The sequence below is a fragment of the Octodon degus genome, unplaced genomic scaffold, assembly GCF_000260255.1.
Source record: "Octodon degus isolate 3935 unplaced genomic scaffold, OctDeg1.0 scaffold00105, whole genome shotgun sequence".
Taxonomy (NCBI): domain Eukaryota; kingdom Metazoa; phylum Chordata; class Mammalia; order Rodentia; family Octodontidae; genus Octodon; species Octodon degus.
The window spans coordinates 4,610,531-4,626,626 of record NW_004524681.1 but is presented as its reverse complement, the minus strand read 5'-3'; the positions used below and the strand labels follow the sequence as shown (position 1 = coordinate 4,626,626).

Genomic DNA, 16,096 nt, shown 5'->3' with positions numbered 1-16,096 from the left:
AGGATCACTAAGAGTCTGAACAGTGTAGCAGGACTCTATATCAAAATAAATAAATTAGATATTTAAAAGATATGCAGGTGGGGGCCAGCGAGATAGCTCAGCAGTCTAAAGCACCTGCTTAGGCAAGCTTAGGCTAAGTGCACAAGGACCATGGTTCGATCCCTGGCGCCACATGCCATGCCAGCCCTGCCCCCAGCAGCCCTGCCCCCAGGGTAGGCTAAGCCGGCCCCTCTCCAAAAAAAAAAAAAATTAAAAAGGTATGCATGTGAAATGTTATATAATACTATGCACACGTGTGCACACATGCCTATAATCCCAGCACTCAGGAGGCCGAGGCAGGAGGATCGTTACGCGTTCGAGACTAGCCTGGGCTATGAAGTGAGCTCTATCTAGGCCAGCCTGAACCGCATAGCGAGACCCTATCTCCAAGAGACACCCTTGCATGTATGCATATGCATATGCATGTCGTGGACAGAACGTCTGTGTCTACCCTGAAAAGGTCCCTATATTGGAGCCCTAAGCCTCACGGCAGTGACTCAGAGGCGAGGCCTCCAAGGTCACTGGATCCAGATGCTGGATTTGCTGGTGCTCTGACTTTGAGTTTCAGATCCTCCCGACTTGGAGCAGCAAAGCTTCCATGTTTAGCCCCCGGACGGTGCCCACGGTGGCACCATTCGATGGCCACGTTCTGCTCCCTTCCCCACCCAGGGACTGCTCAGCTCCAGAATACCCAGCTGGTCAGCGCTGGCCACAAGCAACAAAGAGCCCCCAGCCTGGGCCAGTGCTGAGCTGCCAAGAGCACGTGACTACAGTACCAAAGCACACGCCGAAGGAGAGCAGGCGCTAGTTAAGAAAAAGAAAGCAGGTCTCCTCTAAAGCACTGGGGTTTGGTATCCTTAGGAGGAATGCTAAACCAGTAACATGAAAAACGATTAACAGGAGTTTTATAAGTCACTTTTACTCGAATGCCTATAATTAAATAGAATTCTGTGTTAGTTTCCCATTGCTGTTGTAACAACTTAACCATAAACTCAGCAGCTTCCAACAACACAGCAGACTTCCTGGTAAGCAGAAGTCCTCTCCTTCAAGCACTTTGTGACTGCACTGGGCACATTCAGATCATCAGGATGACCTCCCTGTCTCCAGACCCTTAACTTGATGGCCCCTACGAGATCCCTTCTGCCACTGAAGGTGGCATATTCTCAGGTGCCAGCGATGAAGATGTGGACCTCTCGGGGAGCCATTATTCTGTCTGCCACATCTGTGGTATTCTCCAGACCCCTTCCAGGCCACGTGGACTTGGCGCGAGCTTTTGTCTCTGCCTACAATCTCTCATCTCTCTCCATGTCCTTAACTTGGATTCCTCCTTCTCTAAAATATGTCCTTCTCAACCCTGACCCCCAAGGAGAATTGTGCTTTTGCGCTCTCTCTCTCTCTCTCTCTCTCTCTCTCGCTCGCTCGCTCGCTCTCGCTCTCGCTCTCGCTCTCGCTCTCCCTCTCCCAGTCTCTCTCCATATCATGTTCATTTTATGTACAGAGTTTAATATGTACTTAGCATTTCTGAACAGAGGTCATTTTAAAATCTCTCCCTCTGAAAAATGTCAAATATAATTGGGAAGCTGTCCCGTGGCATCTCTATACTGACACTTTCTGTGCTTCTTCTGTAGGTGCTACATTGGTTTTGCGGAAGAAATTTTCAGCCAGCCAGTTTTGGGACGACTGCAGAAAATACGACGTGACTGTCATTCAGTACATCGGTGAACTGCTCCGGTATTTATGCAACACACCCTCGGTAACACTGCTCACATTTTATTATCTTTTTGAGATAGATGAGATGGGAGCTCAAACTGGGCATGCTGGCACACGCCTGTAATCCCAGCCCTCAGGAGGCTGAGGCAGGAGAATCACTGCGAGTTGGAGACCAGCCTGGGCTACAAAGTGAGTTCAAGGCCAGTCTGAACTACATAGCAAGACCCTGTCTAAAAAGGGAATTCAGGTGACTTGGAGTAGCGTGGGCCTCCAGCTGATTATTTGGAGGTAGCAGTTTTCTGCTTAGTTCGTGTTTGTCGTGATGAAGTGCTTGACCTGGCACTGATCACATTAATTTTACTGTGACTACCGCTCCCTGCCTTGTCCCTGTCTCCACATCCTACCCTCTGCATCGACCTCCCTCCCCTCTTCGCATATGGAAAGCCAAGCTCCAACCTTCCCTCATCTGCTGAGCCCGCCTGAGGCTCTCGACCGAGTGCTCGCTCCCTGCCCTCACACCTCCGCAACCCTGTAGTGCACGGCCGCACGTAGCAGCTGTGTGCCTCTTCCTACCTCCCTTCCTTCCAAGGCTGTCACTTTTTAAAATCAGGAGCCACATGTTGCTCTTTGTCCTCCCAAATACCAAAGACATACAGGAAGCTGCTACTTAATGTTTAGTGAACAAATCCCCATGTAGGTGCCTAAAAATAAGGGCTTGTAGGGAAAATTTTTGTTGTTGTTGTTGTTGTTGTTGTTGTTGTTGTTGTTATTTGAAACACAGTCTTTCTGTGTAGTCCAGGCCGACCTTCAACTTATTGTAGCCCAGAGTGGCCTTGGACTGGTGTTGACCCACCCTCCTGCCTCCCCCTCCCAAGTGCTGGGACTGTTGCTGGGTACCTCCATGCCCAACAAAGAAAACAAGAATTGATTGGAACAAGAAATTGGTAGGACTGAGTGTTTCTCTGCTCCATTTAGGAGCTGAGCTAAAGTGAGAAATGTAAATAGGTGGGGGAGGAGAGGAAGGGGTCTACTGGAGTTCTAGCAGCAGGCGCCATGGTGAGGCCCAGAATCCCAGCATTCTGGGAGGCTGATGCAGGAGGATTGCACCTTCAAACCTGGATTTAGCAACTTTAGCATGACTTTGTCTTCAGAACCACAGTGTCTTAGATTGTAGCTTGGTGCCAAGACCCCAGTGAGAACACATAAGCACTCATACACACGCCCACACATGTACACACACACACACACACACAAACTTTTGGAGCTACAAATAAAAGCCTTGGGGCCAGCAAGATAGTTCAGCAGACTAAGCACCTGCTTAGACAAGCAAAGTGACCAGGGTTCAATCCTGGCACCACGTGCTGTGCCAGCCCCACCCCCTAGGCGCACTGAGTGGGCCACTGAGTCGAGGTGTGGTGGCGCATGCCTGTAATCCCAGTGCTCAGGAGGCTGAAAACAGGAGGATCACTACAAGTCCACACTGGGTAGAGAGACCCTGTACCAAATACATTTTTAAAAAAGTAAAACCCATGCTATTTGGAAGGGGCAGGAATATCTGAACAGACCACCGGCCTCTGCCTTCACTTCCCACCAAGGTGACTCCGTGGTGTGGCCCAGCCCAAGTCCCCTCACCTGTGGGAACCAGGATAGAGGCCTGTGACAGTACCAGGCTGACCAGGAAGGGGAAGGTTGACCAGAGGGGAGTCGGGAGGGCTCGCAGGAGGGGAGGCTTGAAGGGGGCAGCGTCCTCCAACAGGCAGACTGGGCGCTCTGGTGGGTCAGGGAGCTGGCGTGGGGGGACGCCAGCAGCGAGGTGGGGTGGGAGGCTGCAGCCCAGGGCTTGGCTTTGCTGAGTGCAACTTCAGTGTGAGCACGACAAGACCCTTCCGGAAGGCCCCGTGCAGATGGCTGGGAGCTGAGCTCTGGATCGGTAGGGAGGAGGTGGGGACAGGGGTGCCTCCAGGAGGGCAGGCCAGAAAAGAGCGCAGGGGGTGAGACTTTGACCTGGCACCTTTCGCAGCAGTGAGTTGTGGCCCAGCCTGGGTGCTCATCCGTGGATAAGAAAATGTGGTCCATATTCAGGACAAAATATTACTCAGCCCTCAAGAAAAGCAAAGTCATGTCTCTCAGGAAAATGGGCGGTGCTGGAGACTATCACGTTTAGTGAAATAAGCCAGACTCAGAAAGCTGAAGAGTATAGGCTTATATGAGGATTTTTTTTTTAAATATTTTTGGAAACGAGATCTCACTATGTAGTCCAGGCTGGCCTTGAACTCAGAATGTAGCCCAGGCTTGAGCTCATGGCGATCCTCCTGCCTCAGTCTCACAAGTGCTTAGTCACAGGCATGCACCACCACACCAGGCTTGAGGAATCTTTTTTTAAAAAGAGAGAGTTGACAGGAAAGTAGAAGGTAGACATGAAGAAGAGAATCAGAAAAGATGGGAGGATCCACAGGAGACAAAAATGATTGAATGGGGCCAGGGAGATAGCTCAGAATAAGCACTTACCTGGCAAGCACAAGGTCCTGAGTTCAATCCCCGGTTCCACAAAAAAAAAAAAAGATTGAATACGGACATGAGCCAGTTGCCACAACAAAACCCACTATGCTATATCATGTGAGGAGAGAATTAAAACTTAAATTTTTTGAAAAACATGGCATCAGGAATTTTCTAAATTAGTGAAGACCTTTCACCTCTTGGAGGTGACCCAAAAACAAGGAAAACAAGTAAGAAGCTAAAAGACATCTCAGCTGTGAGCTGCACAGTGCAGGAAGCTGAAAGCTGGCAAGGGCAGGTGCAGTAGGACTGAAGGCAGACTCAGACGTGAGAGCCACATGGAATCTAAGGTTGGGGGCAGGCAGAGACAGAGAAAGAGTGGGGGAGCGGGAGAGATGGAGAAACGGGAGAGAGAGGGATTCTATATGAACAATATTGGAATTGCTCACGACAGTGTATATGTATATATGGAGGAAGACAAAGGCAAAGGCAAGATGCTTTCAGATTCTAAAGCAAAGTTAGCTCCCACCTCGAACTCTATACCCAGCTATATAACAGCAACCAGGCGTGGAATAAGACTGTTTCACTCCAAGTCTCAACAGCAACAACAAAACTGACTTCTACACATGCTGCTGCTGAAAGAGTAAAACTAGAAAGGCACGGCGTCCAGGAAGAGGACGAGGGGAGCCCAGGCCCAGAGAACTGCTAGTCCTGACTGGAACAGGTCACAGGGAGGCAGGCTGGGAAAAGGGAAGTGCGTCAGGCAGCGACTTTCTCTCAAGGGAGGGAAATGATGCTTGTAAGCTGGCGGGTAAGGAAAGACAAGCAGAAATAAATAGGGGAGCACACAGGCAGGGAGGAGATTCATTCCAGGAGGAGCACACACACACTCAGGACTGCACCTCTAGTACGCTGCTTGGCTCATTGCTGGTATGTTATGGGCAACATCTTATGAGCATTGAGTATCGATTTAGCCAGAATTTGGGACGCTGGAAAAATAGATCAAGGGAGCACTGTGTCCTGGTCAAGCACAATTAGAAATCTAAAATTGAGGCATTAGGCGATAGCAACACATGCATTTAATTTATTTTATTTTGTTTTATTTTATTTTTTAAATTTATTTGTGTGTGTGTGTGTGTGTGTGTGTGTGTGGCCAGCTCAGCCCACCAGGGGGCGGGGCTGGCTGGCATGTGGTGCTGGGGGATTGAACCGTGGTCTCTGTGCTTTGCTGAGCTTGTTCTAAGTAGGTGCTTTAGACCACTGAGCCATCTCACCAGCCCAACGTGCATTTAATTTAGAGATGTGAAGATATGAAGAAATGGTACCAGAGTTCAAAGTGTGCACCGCTAGTACAGGCAGGGGACACCAGTTTCTTCAGTAAGAGCCTTTCAGTACTACCTGATTCTTAAACTGGGTGTTTCATTCTATTTTTCCTTAAAAATTTAAAAAAAAATTTTTTTTTTTAAAAAAGAGCTGGCCAGATAGCTCAGTGGATTAAAGCAACTGCTTAGGCAGACGCAGGGGGTTCAATCCCCGGTGTGCTGTGCCAGCCCTGCCTCCGGGGCACACTGAGCTGGCAATTCAGACTGGGTGTGGTGGCACGCGCCTGTAATCCCAGCGCTTGGGAGGCTGAAGACAGGAGGATCACTAGGAGTCCGATCTGTGTAGTGAGATACTGTAGACCCTACACCAAAATACATTTAAAAAATATATAACAAAAAAAGCACTCTGAAATCAGATAGGCTTGGATTTGAATCTAACAGCAGTAGTTTCGCTGTGTTTGTGGCCTTGGGCTCATTTAGGAGTCAGCCAGTGCTCCGATACCCCAGTGGTAATGCAAGGCACATTGTAACCTGCCACATCTGAGCAAGCGTTCATCCCAAAGCCAGGTGTGCAGAAGCCCCCAATTGTACCTCAGCAAGAATGTGACCTGGGAGCTTTGATCCTTCTTTACAAAAATGAGGTGACCCTTGACCTAAAGCCTGTCCCTTGGAAGTGTGGCTTTGATGGCAGAGAAACACGCTGTCCCCTAAGAAAGCAGAGCTTGAGTCCCCTTCCACTCCGACCACCAGAGAGCCAAAGGGAAGGTGAGAACTGGACACCTCAGAAGTTTCCAGGACCTCCTCCTGTGTCCCCCAAAATTTCCAGCACACAGCCTTAATCCCCTCTGCAGGTGTAATAAGATCCCTGGTGTGTGCTGAAAACTGACCCTGTGGTATTGTGATGCTAAAGCCAGCTACTGCCACCCCAGGTGACAGCTGCACCTGTGACGTTGGCCAGCTGCCCATGTACCCAGGGCACCTGAGCCTCCTGCATCGGAGCCCTGCCCTGTGCCCACAGCCTGGCACCAGCTACAGGACAGGGGGACCGAGGGCTTCCTGGCCGAGGCCAGCTACTCTCCCACTATGTGCAAAGCCAAGATCCAGGCCTGCGGAGGACGAGAGGTGTAGTAGCCTTGGAGGAGGGGAGAGGCGTCTGCTGGATGAGCAGGAAGCAGGATGTGCAGGGGAAGTGGCATGCGGCTTCAGGCAGACCCTGGGCTTCCGTGTGGAGGTTGCTTCAGAGCTGCTCAAACAGGCTGGGAGCAGGAGGCACCTAGTCAGGGTGTGCGTCAGGAGTTTATCCTCACAGAAATGCCTGTGAGGGAGAGCTACTGGGGCACCAGGACCACAGGCAGAGTCAGACTAGGCCTCGCCAACAGACAGGCAACCTCCTTCCACATCGGCACTTGGCCGTGGGAAAGGGAGCCCCCATTCCCTGACCACTGGACGTGGGGAGCCAAACTAGAGTGCAGACCCCCACGCCACCAGAATGCCCGGCTCCCGTTGGAGTGCTTTTCAGGAGATGCCCCTGACCCTGACCCTGACCAAGAGCCCTGACTGGAGGTCTCTCTGCACCTGTCCCCCCGGCAGACAGCTCAAGGGCCATCTCCATCTGTGACCAAACCTATCCACCTGTCCAGTTAGAGCTCCTGAACATGCTTCACCACTCGAGTTTTGACCACCAGCTGCTTCTGCAGGAAACCAGTCGAGCGTCTGCTCAGCCTTGGCAGTCACCTGCTGCCTTGACGTCCCCCTCCAGGCGGCCGGCCATGCTCTTCAAATTATTCTTTATAGAGAGTAACACACATTCCAGAATCCTTCACAGTGACTTCACAGGGTGGGAAATAGTGTAAACACCAGTTTGATCGGTCACCATGTGACCCGACTAGCTATCATTGGGTGGGAGAGGAGCGCCCTAGTTACCCTGCAGTCTCACCCCATTCCATTGTTTTCTGCTCACAGTCCATGAGGTGACAGAATTTGCCAGCTAACCTGTGACTTGCTGACCTGTGTCTTCTGCCAGGCTGTGGTCCCTATGGCATGTACATCAGCTTCCAGTGTAAACTGCGTTAGAACTCGCTTTGGTTGGGCCTCTGGCAGCGTATTGTTGGGGGGACGGTGAAGTCCTCCCCACACCTGTGTTGCTGTCAGGAGCTCTCCGTCCCATTCTTATGCTCCAAGTAGGCTTTCCTTTGTCCTCATTTGTAGGAGAGCATCTCCTCCCAGGCCACCTGAGCCCCAGGGAGCCAGCTTCCGCCCTGCCTTCACCTTCCATCCCACAGGGACAGCCTCGGTGGCTGCTCAGTGCTGCCTGGCCTGGTGACCTGGAGTGTGTCTGGGGTGTGCCTGCGGCTCCTCTCTTGGGTCTCCCCGGCCCCAGCCTTGCTGCTCTCCCTGGCTCTGTGTGGAAGGCTCCCTTGCCTCTTGCCTGAATTCAGGCTGGCCTTTCTTGCCACCAAGTGAAGGCTGCTGCTACAGCAGGGAAACACTGCCCAGGCTCCTTCTAGTAGCAGAAAGTGTCCATCTCTAGATTGTCCCGCCCTCCATCTAGCAGCATGCTGATAGGCGCCTGCCCCACCCGCGGAGCGCTGACACTAGCTTGCAGATCCTGTTGGGTATGGGCTTGCGGCTGGCAGCGTCTAGATCTGTCCAGTTGTCTCATGTTGCTCCTAAATCTCAACGGGGGGAGGCTCTTGAAGAAGAGGAAGGCGCAAGGGGAAGGGAAGGAGGCTCTGGGGGAAAGAGACATAATCAAAGTGTATTACACACTTGTGTGAATAGGCCAAGCCAAAGCCCACCATTCTGTACTGCTAACATGCACTAAGCACATCAAAGTCAAATTAAAAAGATACAAATGGGAAAACAAAGTCTTTGGTGATGAGGTCTGAGTTCTAGCAGTCAGACCACAGGGCTTGTACTGGGGAGAGGAGAGATGCCTGTGGAGGTGGGAGAGGCGTGCACCATAGTGCGTTGGCAGCCAACATAATCGAAGACAGCTAAGCCAAGTGCAGTGGCACATGCTTGTACTCCAGTGCTCTGAGAGGCTGAGGCAGGACGACCACAAATCTCAGCCCAGCCTGGGCCACTCAGCAACAAAACAGAAGGCAACTATTACTATAAATTAAATATGCAGGGAACAAAGGTCATCATTTTTAATATGTAAGTGAGGCCCTGTGAGGTTTCAGCTTGGTCCCTCTCTTCTCCTTCTGCTACAGAAGCCGAATGATCGGGACCACAAAGTAAGGGTGGCCCTGGGCAACGGCCTGCGTGCAGATGTGTGGAGAGAATTTGTCAGGAGATTTGGGGACATCCAAGTATACGAGTTCTACGCGTCCACAGAAGGCAACGTGGGCTTTCTGAACTACCCAAGGAAGATTGGTGCCGTGGGAAGAGTAAACTACCTGCAAAGAGTTAAGTGTCCTGGGAGACAGTTTCCAGAGCTGGGGACTTAGTAGAGGCTGTGCCCTGATGATGTCATCATCAACGTCTTGGGTGGCATCCGAGCCGGGCCCCATCTGTGCCACCAGGAAAAACCTTGCTCTTGCTCTGCGAGGATGACCTCAAGAGGGCCATCTCAACTAAAAAGCACCCCATTGCCACTTAAATATTGTAGGTGCATGAATTGAGCAAAATACTCCAATATAGTCACGTAGTCCATAATTGTAGTGGGTTATCCACAGGACTGGCAATGTCAGAAGTTGTTGGCTTGAGCCCTTTATAGCTCAGCATATTAATATGGCTTTACTTTTTATACCTCGTTATTATGCTTTTCTGCTGCATGGTTAAGACCATGATAAAGCAAGACCTATATGACAAGAAATGTAACTTCTGTATCTGACAAGGTCAGTCAGATCCCCTCGGGATTTACCCTGAAACCCCGTACCGCACTTTGTAGATCCTTTGTCAGTGTCAGCCATGTGGATGAGTCACGGCCACTGTATTCATGCACCTACAATATTTAAATGGCAAGGGGATACCCATCTCTGACAAAACTAAACAAAAGGGATACAAATGACCATTTTGTATCTGTATATTCAAAATAGTTAGGATAGATATACAGCTACTTTTCTATTCAATGAATAGAAAGATTTGTATTAATAGTGTTTGTAGACAGGATATCATGTCTGCATCTTACACTATGAATAACCACTACGAAGACAACAATATGCAATATATTAATTATTGAAACTGTCCTATTAATTGGTTTTGAAACTGTCTCATTGCTGTTTGTTTCTCAATAAAATTTTTAAAAATATATCAAATAAATAAATAACAATAAAAAACACTCCAGGGGCCACAGAGATAGTTCAGTGGTCTAAGTGCCTGCCTAGGCAAGCTCAAGGACCTGGGTCCAATTCCGGGTACTGCATACCACGCAGGCCCAGCCCTGGACTCACCTGTCACCCCAGCTCTTGGGAGGCTGAAAACAGGGTCACTCTGAGTCCAAGCTGTGTAGTGAGACCCCATATGAAACACAATAAAAAATAAAAATTAAAAAATAAAAAACACCCCAATTTCTACTAGTAACAACCTTTATTCCTTTGCCCTCCGCAACTACGCGCAGCCTCCTGAGCCTCCTGATGTTGTTTGTACTCGGGTGAGATACAGCCGGGAGCTACTGTTTCCTGAGTTCACTATGCCCCACAGGGAGGGTGTGGCCCTGCCCAAGCTGTGGCTGCCCTTGTTCTGAGGTTAGGCACAGATGTTGGTTAAATGAGTGCAAGCTTAGGACCCACTGTTTGCAAGGTGTGATCAAAAAAGATAGTGACTTTAAATTTTTTAAAATTATGACAGAAAAAGACACATTGCCATGCATACCCCTTAAAATACTCCCATTGCTTCAAACACACTGCAGCAGGTCTGGAAGTCCTCTTCCCTTGGTGTCTGTTATTGCATGATGTCCCCGATAGATTTAAAGTGTTGGCCTCTCACGGTCATTTTGACTTTGGGGCAGAGCTAGCAGTTGTACAGTGCAGACCGAGTGAAGCATGTGGGTGAGGACACGCTCTAATGCTTTTACAAACCAGCCCTTCCCCTGGAAGTTGCATTCACCATAGTTTTTAATTACACCTCCTAAAGACACCCAGAAATTTTCTCCATTCTTGCAAATAAGTAAAAGCTGTATTTGTTGACCACTTATTTTTAATGATGCTCTCTGCACCTACTAAAGTGTATGGTTGGCTACTTGATCCCATAGAGTCGGTGTAAGTGTGAAATGCACAAAGCGATCACATGCGAAGCCTGCTGTGGTGCAGTTTCTAGTACCGGGGAACAGAGTACACTTAGCCCTTACAGAAGGATTTACCTTGACATCCACGGCAAGCATTCTTATGCTGCCGAATTGCACATTAACCAGGACAGAACTTTAAAGATATTATAGTCAAGGGCCTGAGGTAATTTTACCTTTAATCCTTAACTACATTGGACAGCGCATCCCTGGCAATGTGAAGTATCAAATGGTAGCATAGGAATATGGTTATACAAGATTGAGAAGCCCCACTGGACTCTTTTAGAATATTTTGCTGAGTTTACACACCTATAATATTTAAATGATGGAACTTAACAAAAAAAGGGGATACAGATGAATATCCATTTTGTATCTGTGTATTCAAAGTGGTTAGGATAGATATATAGTTACATTCTCTTAATGAATAGAGGGATTGTTCTAATAGTATTTGTAAATAGGATATCATGTCCGCATCTTGTATAGCAATTAACCACTAGGAAGAGAGTATGCAATGTGTTAATGATTGAAACTCCTACCAATTTGATTTGAAACTGTCTCGTTGCTATTTGTTTCTCAATAAAATTATGGGGAAAAAAATTGGAAACCCCACTCAGGATATGTCCACCAAAAGACACATTTCTAATAATATTCTTAAGAGCAGTCTTTATACTAATCTGAAACAAGAAGTAATCCAAGTACCCATTAACAGGAAAATAAACAAGTAGTATAGTATAATATAGTACAGTACAGTGTAGTATACTGTAGGATATTTTCCCCACTAACAGGATAAGTATAAATTGTCGTATGCTTACTCAAGGGAAAATTAGAGGCGATAGAAATGGATCATAGAGGCTAGAGATGATAGCTCAGTGATAGGGCACTTGCTGAGAACAGTGAGGCCCTGGAAACAATCACCAGCACTGCTGAAAAAGGAATTTAAAGCTAATAAAAAAGAAAGAAAGAAAAGCCCTAATAGGAACATTGACATGGAGGGACAAATGTTCCCGTGCACACCAAATGGAAGAAGCAGAGGTAGAAGCATGCGTGCTCCCTTTACTTGAGACTTCAGATGAAGAGTGACGCGTCAGAACAGCAGCCACAGCAAGGAGCCAGAGGGAGTGAACGGAGAGTGTTTGACATCGTAAGGCGGTAATTCCACAGGCTTATGCAAATGCACAGTGTCCCTGAGCCATAGCCTGAAGGCGTGTGTGCCCCGTGTACTTTATGTAGTAAAGTATACAGAACATGCAAAGATTTCTACTCACCATGATATGTTTTAATCTTGCCAGAAAGTCGTGCGGTATGAACTGATTAAGTACGACGTGGAGAAGGATGAGCCTGTCCGGGATGAGAACGGCTTTTGCATCAGAGTTCCCAAAGGTACTGCGGGCTTTCTGTTCGGTTAACCTGTGCTGTCCTTGTCCTGCCCAAGGGACTCCCAAGGACCAGCATAACATTGCCAGAGTGGGGAACAAAAGAGGTGCGCGTAAGGACCCTCAAGTCACAGAAATGCCTGGCGGTGCTAATTTACTAAATGAAGCATACCGGTCACTTTGTAGCTAGCTTAACGACCTCTTCCTGGTAAGGTGTTTTATGGGAAAAGACAGGTACCTATAATTATAAAACTAAGCTTCAGGTTAGTTTTTTACCTTAACTTCAATGCATTTGTCTAGCTATGTGTATAAATCATTCAGTGAAATATTAATGTGAAAATAATTACACATGTGACCATTCAGAGTCATGTTTAGTGTATATGTGTATGTGATACATGTGTATGTGCTTCTGTGGGGTCTACATAGGAATGTGCATGAAAAAATTACTTTCTGCAGCCTGTGGGTTGGAGGCCATCAGTTTTAAGAAAAAGGTTGATAATAAATTTGCCTAACTCTAGCACACAAAATAATTTACTTTCCTGTCTCAGGTGAGGTTGGTCTTCTGATTTGCAAAATCACACAACTGACCCCATTTAATGGCTATGCTGGGGGCAAGAGCCAGACAGAAAAGAAGAAGCTGAGAGATGTCTTCAAGAAAGGTGACCTCTATTTCAACAGTGGAGACCTCCTAATGATTGACCAGGAAAATTTCATCTACTTCCACGACAGAGTTGGCGATACCTTCCGGTTGGTTTCTCTGAGTCTGGAGCCCCAAACAAATGCACACGCACCACTTGGCCTGCTCCTAAATTGGAAGCCCATCCTCCTGCGGTCCTTGAGCTGTCAGGCCCACCCCCTGGATTCCAAAGCATTAGTGTCCATTGAGTAGAGGTTAATGTGGAAGCCGCACAGGACAGGGCTGGTGTAGGAAACCTGGGTCTCCTTGTTTGGAGTTTAAAACCCATCCAGCTACTCTCATTGTCCCTTATTAACTGTCTCAGGACAGCAGCAATTGTCACTGCCGCTTTCCAGCAGTGGCTTCTCTTTAGATAAAATTAAATGCAAATGAATGTGGAGCTAATCTGGCTGAAGAGGAGGTAAAGGGTGCAGTGCCCTTCCCTCCCCTCCCTCCCTCTCTCCTGTCTTCCACCTGCAACCAAGTGGCTCCCTGAAGAATCACAGGTCAGCGCTGGCAGTTGGAAAGTGGCCTTAACAGGCTGTGACATGAACTCCCAGCAGTAGCCCCAGCCTCATGGGGCAGCCTGCTGTCCTGCACCAGCTCCCTGAGGACAGGCAGTTCTGTATCTGCCGACCCACCCCGCATCCCACACAGTGCCTGCCCCAGCATTTAGCTTCAACTAGGAGAAAGGAGCAAGGAACAGAAGTTGTCTAATAGAGAGGAGGTGGCAGAATGAGCAGGACCAGAGACCAGCATCCCCTCCACCCCCAGGACTGACATAGGAGAAAGAAACTGCCAACCTGCTAGATAGCTGATACAAGTTGACGTTATCTAGAATTGAAGAATGGATTTTAGGAACAAGGGAGGTTAAGAGCAGAACATATTTATTGGGGGGTAAAAAACTTCTGTCTAAAAGACAGACAGACAGACAGACAGACCAGAATGGGTCCCAAATGAGTTGCCAAGGACCCTACATTTCCTAGGGATTTTTATAGAATAAGCCCATGACATGATGGGATCCAAGGTTGGAAAAATGGCAGCTTGAAAGGCAGGCATGAGGTGGGACAAACTACGGTCACCCAAGAAGAGTACAAGTATAATTTGCTCAGGTGAAAATGATTAAATCAGGATCAAGAGGGGAGCCAGTCACATAGTGAATATAGAATGGAGGCTTTTCCGGGAGGGGGTTGGGTTAGTGGCTACTTCTCGCTTTCCCAAGGTGATAGAGACCTATTTAAAATGCCAGTCCCGAGGAAATGGCTCAATAGAATAAGCGCTTGCCTGGCAAGTGCAAAGGTCTGAGTTCAAATCCCTGGTTCCGCAAAAAAATAAAAAATAAAAAAAAATGCCAGTCCCTGATGCTTCTCCCCAGGGAGGTATGAGGGTGTGTTTGTTTCACCTTTTATCTTGCAGTCTGGCCCATGGCTGGAGGGGCCTTCTCCCCCCAGGTACGAGGTGTCTGGCCTTCTGCACTGACTCCTTTGAGGGCCCAGTGCCCACTGACTGCCTGTAATATTTCTGTCTAACTTAGTTGCCTACAACATTTCCAGGTGGAAAGGTGAAAATGTGGCCACCACTGAGGTCGCTGACATCGTGGGCCTGGTTGAGTTTGTCCAGGAGGTGAATGTGTACGGAGTGCCCGTGCCAGGTATGTACAGGCCAGGAGCCCACACCTAACACCACCATCATTGTACGCCCCACAGGGTGGCCGCGACACTGTGTTCTCCCCAGATGGAGAATTCAACAACTCCCCCTGGGAGTCGGGACTCGCATCTGCTTTGTGTTCTGCTGTAATAGCGACTTGGTACCTCTGCTCTCGAGCACACTCAGTCCCGTGAACGCAGGCTTCTGAGCCGTATCCACTCACCTAGACAAAGACGTGTCACACCAGGCATGGTGGCACACACCTGGAAGGAAACCCAGCACTTGGGAGGTTGTGGCAGTTCCAGGCCAGCCTGAACCACATAGCTGGACTCCATCTCAAAAAAAAAAAAGAAATTCAAAGTTCCCCTTTTCCTAAACTGTGAGAGTTTTTTTACATGAAAATGTTCTTTATTTTCACTCTCCAGGACGGCTGCCAAAGGCCACCGTGTGGCTACTGACACTTGAAGTGTGGCTAATGCCACTGAAAGGTTAAAGTTTTCATTTTGGTTTATATCATTTCCAGTCTCAGTAGCCACTGCAACCAGTGGCTGCCACACTGGATGGAGAACCTCTGGCTGGAAGTGATCACTAGACCACAGGGGCTGTGGCCTGGAACCTCCTCCCGGAGCTGCACAATTCTGAGCCAGCCTCTGAGAGGCGGGGCAGAGGCTGAGGCCTACAGACCCACCTGGCCCTTGGCCAGCACTGCCACTGGCAGAGCGGGAAGCACAGTGCTGGTCAGTGTGGAAGAGTTCCGTCACATCCACTGCTGCCTGCAGGCGTGATTTAGGAGCCAGGGCCCAGGGACCCTCCAAAGATACAGGGGAAAGAAACTCCCAGCCTGAAAGGTGTCTGGGATGAGTTCATGCTCCCTAAAATCAAAGAATGAATTTTAGGAATGAGGAGGTTAAGACAGAATGTATTTATTGGGGGAAGAAATTGCCTGAGAAGCAGAAGGGGTCCCAAGTGGATTGCCAAGGATCCTGCCTTTTCCAGGGGTTTTGATAGAGCGAATTTAAGACTCAAGGTGGAGAAAATGGGAACTTGCTAGGTGGGCTTGAGGTGAGACCAAAAAGACTGCAAGCACAAATGCTCAGGTAAAATTGATTACTTCTGGATCAGATTAGAGAAGCTACCAGTTTTGCATGTATATATCTGGTAATATAAATAACTAGTTGGAAGACAACACTATGCATTACACACCAAATATTGTCAAATTAGGCAAGTAAGTCACATAGCAAGAGGCATGGATACAGAACAGGGGCTTATTTTTTTTTTTTTTTTTTTTTTTGGTGGGGGTTAGTGGCTCCTCTTGGCTTTCTCAGGGGAGGATAGAGACCTGCTTAGAGTGTCAGTCCCTGATGTTTGCCTCTAGGGAGGAATGTGGGTGCATTTGTTTGATCTTGTGCCTTGAGGTCTGGCCCACAGCGGGAATCAGTCTCACCCCTTGGAAGGTCTCCTCCTTCACACTGGCTCCTTCAGGGCCTAACCCGTTCTGACTGCCTATAATCATTTTGATATAGGGCTGGGGAGATGGCTCAGTAGAATAAATGCTTCCCTGGCAAGCGCAAGGGTCTGAGTTCAATCCCCAGTTCCAATAAGAAGA

At 48.5% G+C, this 16,096-nt stretch overlaps 1 protein-coding gene across 2 annotated transcripts in view; it reads left to right on the top strand.

The window, feature by feature from the left end:
* The window catches only part of Slc27a2 (solute carrier family 27 member 2), a 45,872-nt gene that overhangs the window by 17,310 nt on the left and 12,466 nt on the right, over positions 1-16,096 (top strand). For both annotated transcript variants that reach the window (XM_023724025.1, XM_004639008.2), the window contains exons 4-8: positions 1,668-1,792; positions 8,783-8,977; positions 12,084-12,174; positions 12,716-12,914; positions 14,397-14,494. In XM_023724025.1, the coding sequence (XP_023579793.1) occupies positions 1,668-1,792; positions 8,783-8,977; positions 12,084-12,174; positions 12,716-12,914; positions 14,397-14,494 (708 nt within the window). The remainder of the gene's footprint in view (positions 1-1,667; positions 1,793-8,782; positions 8,978-12,083; positions 12,175-12,715; positions 12,915-14,396; positions 14,495-16,096) is intronic.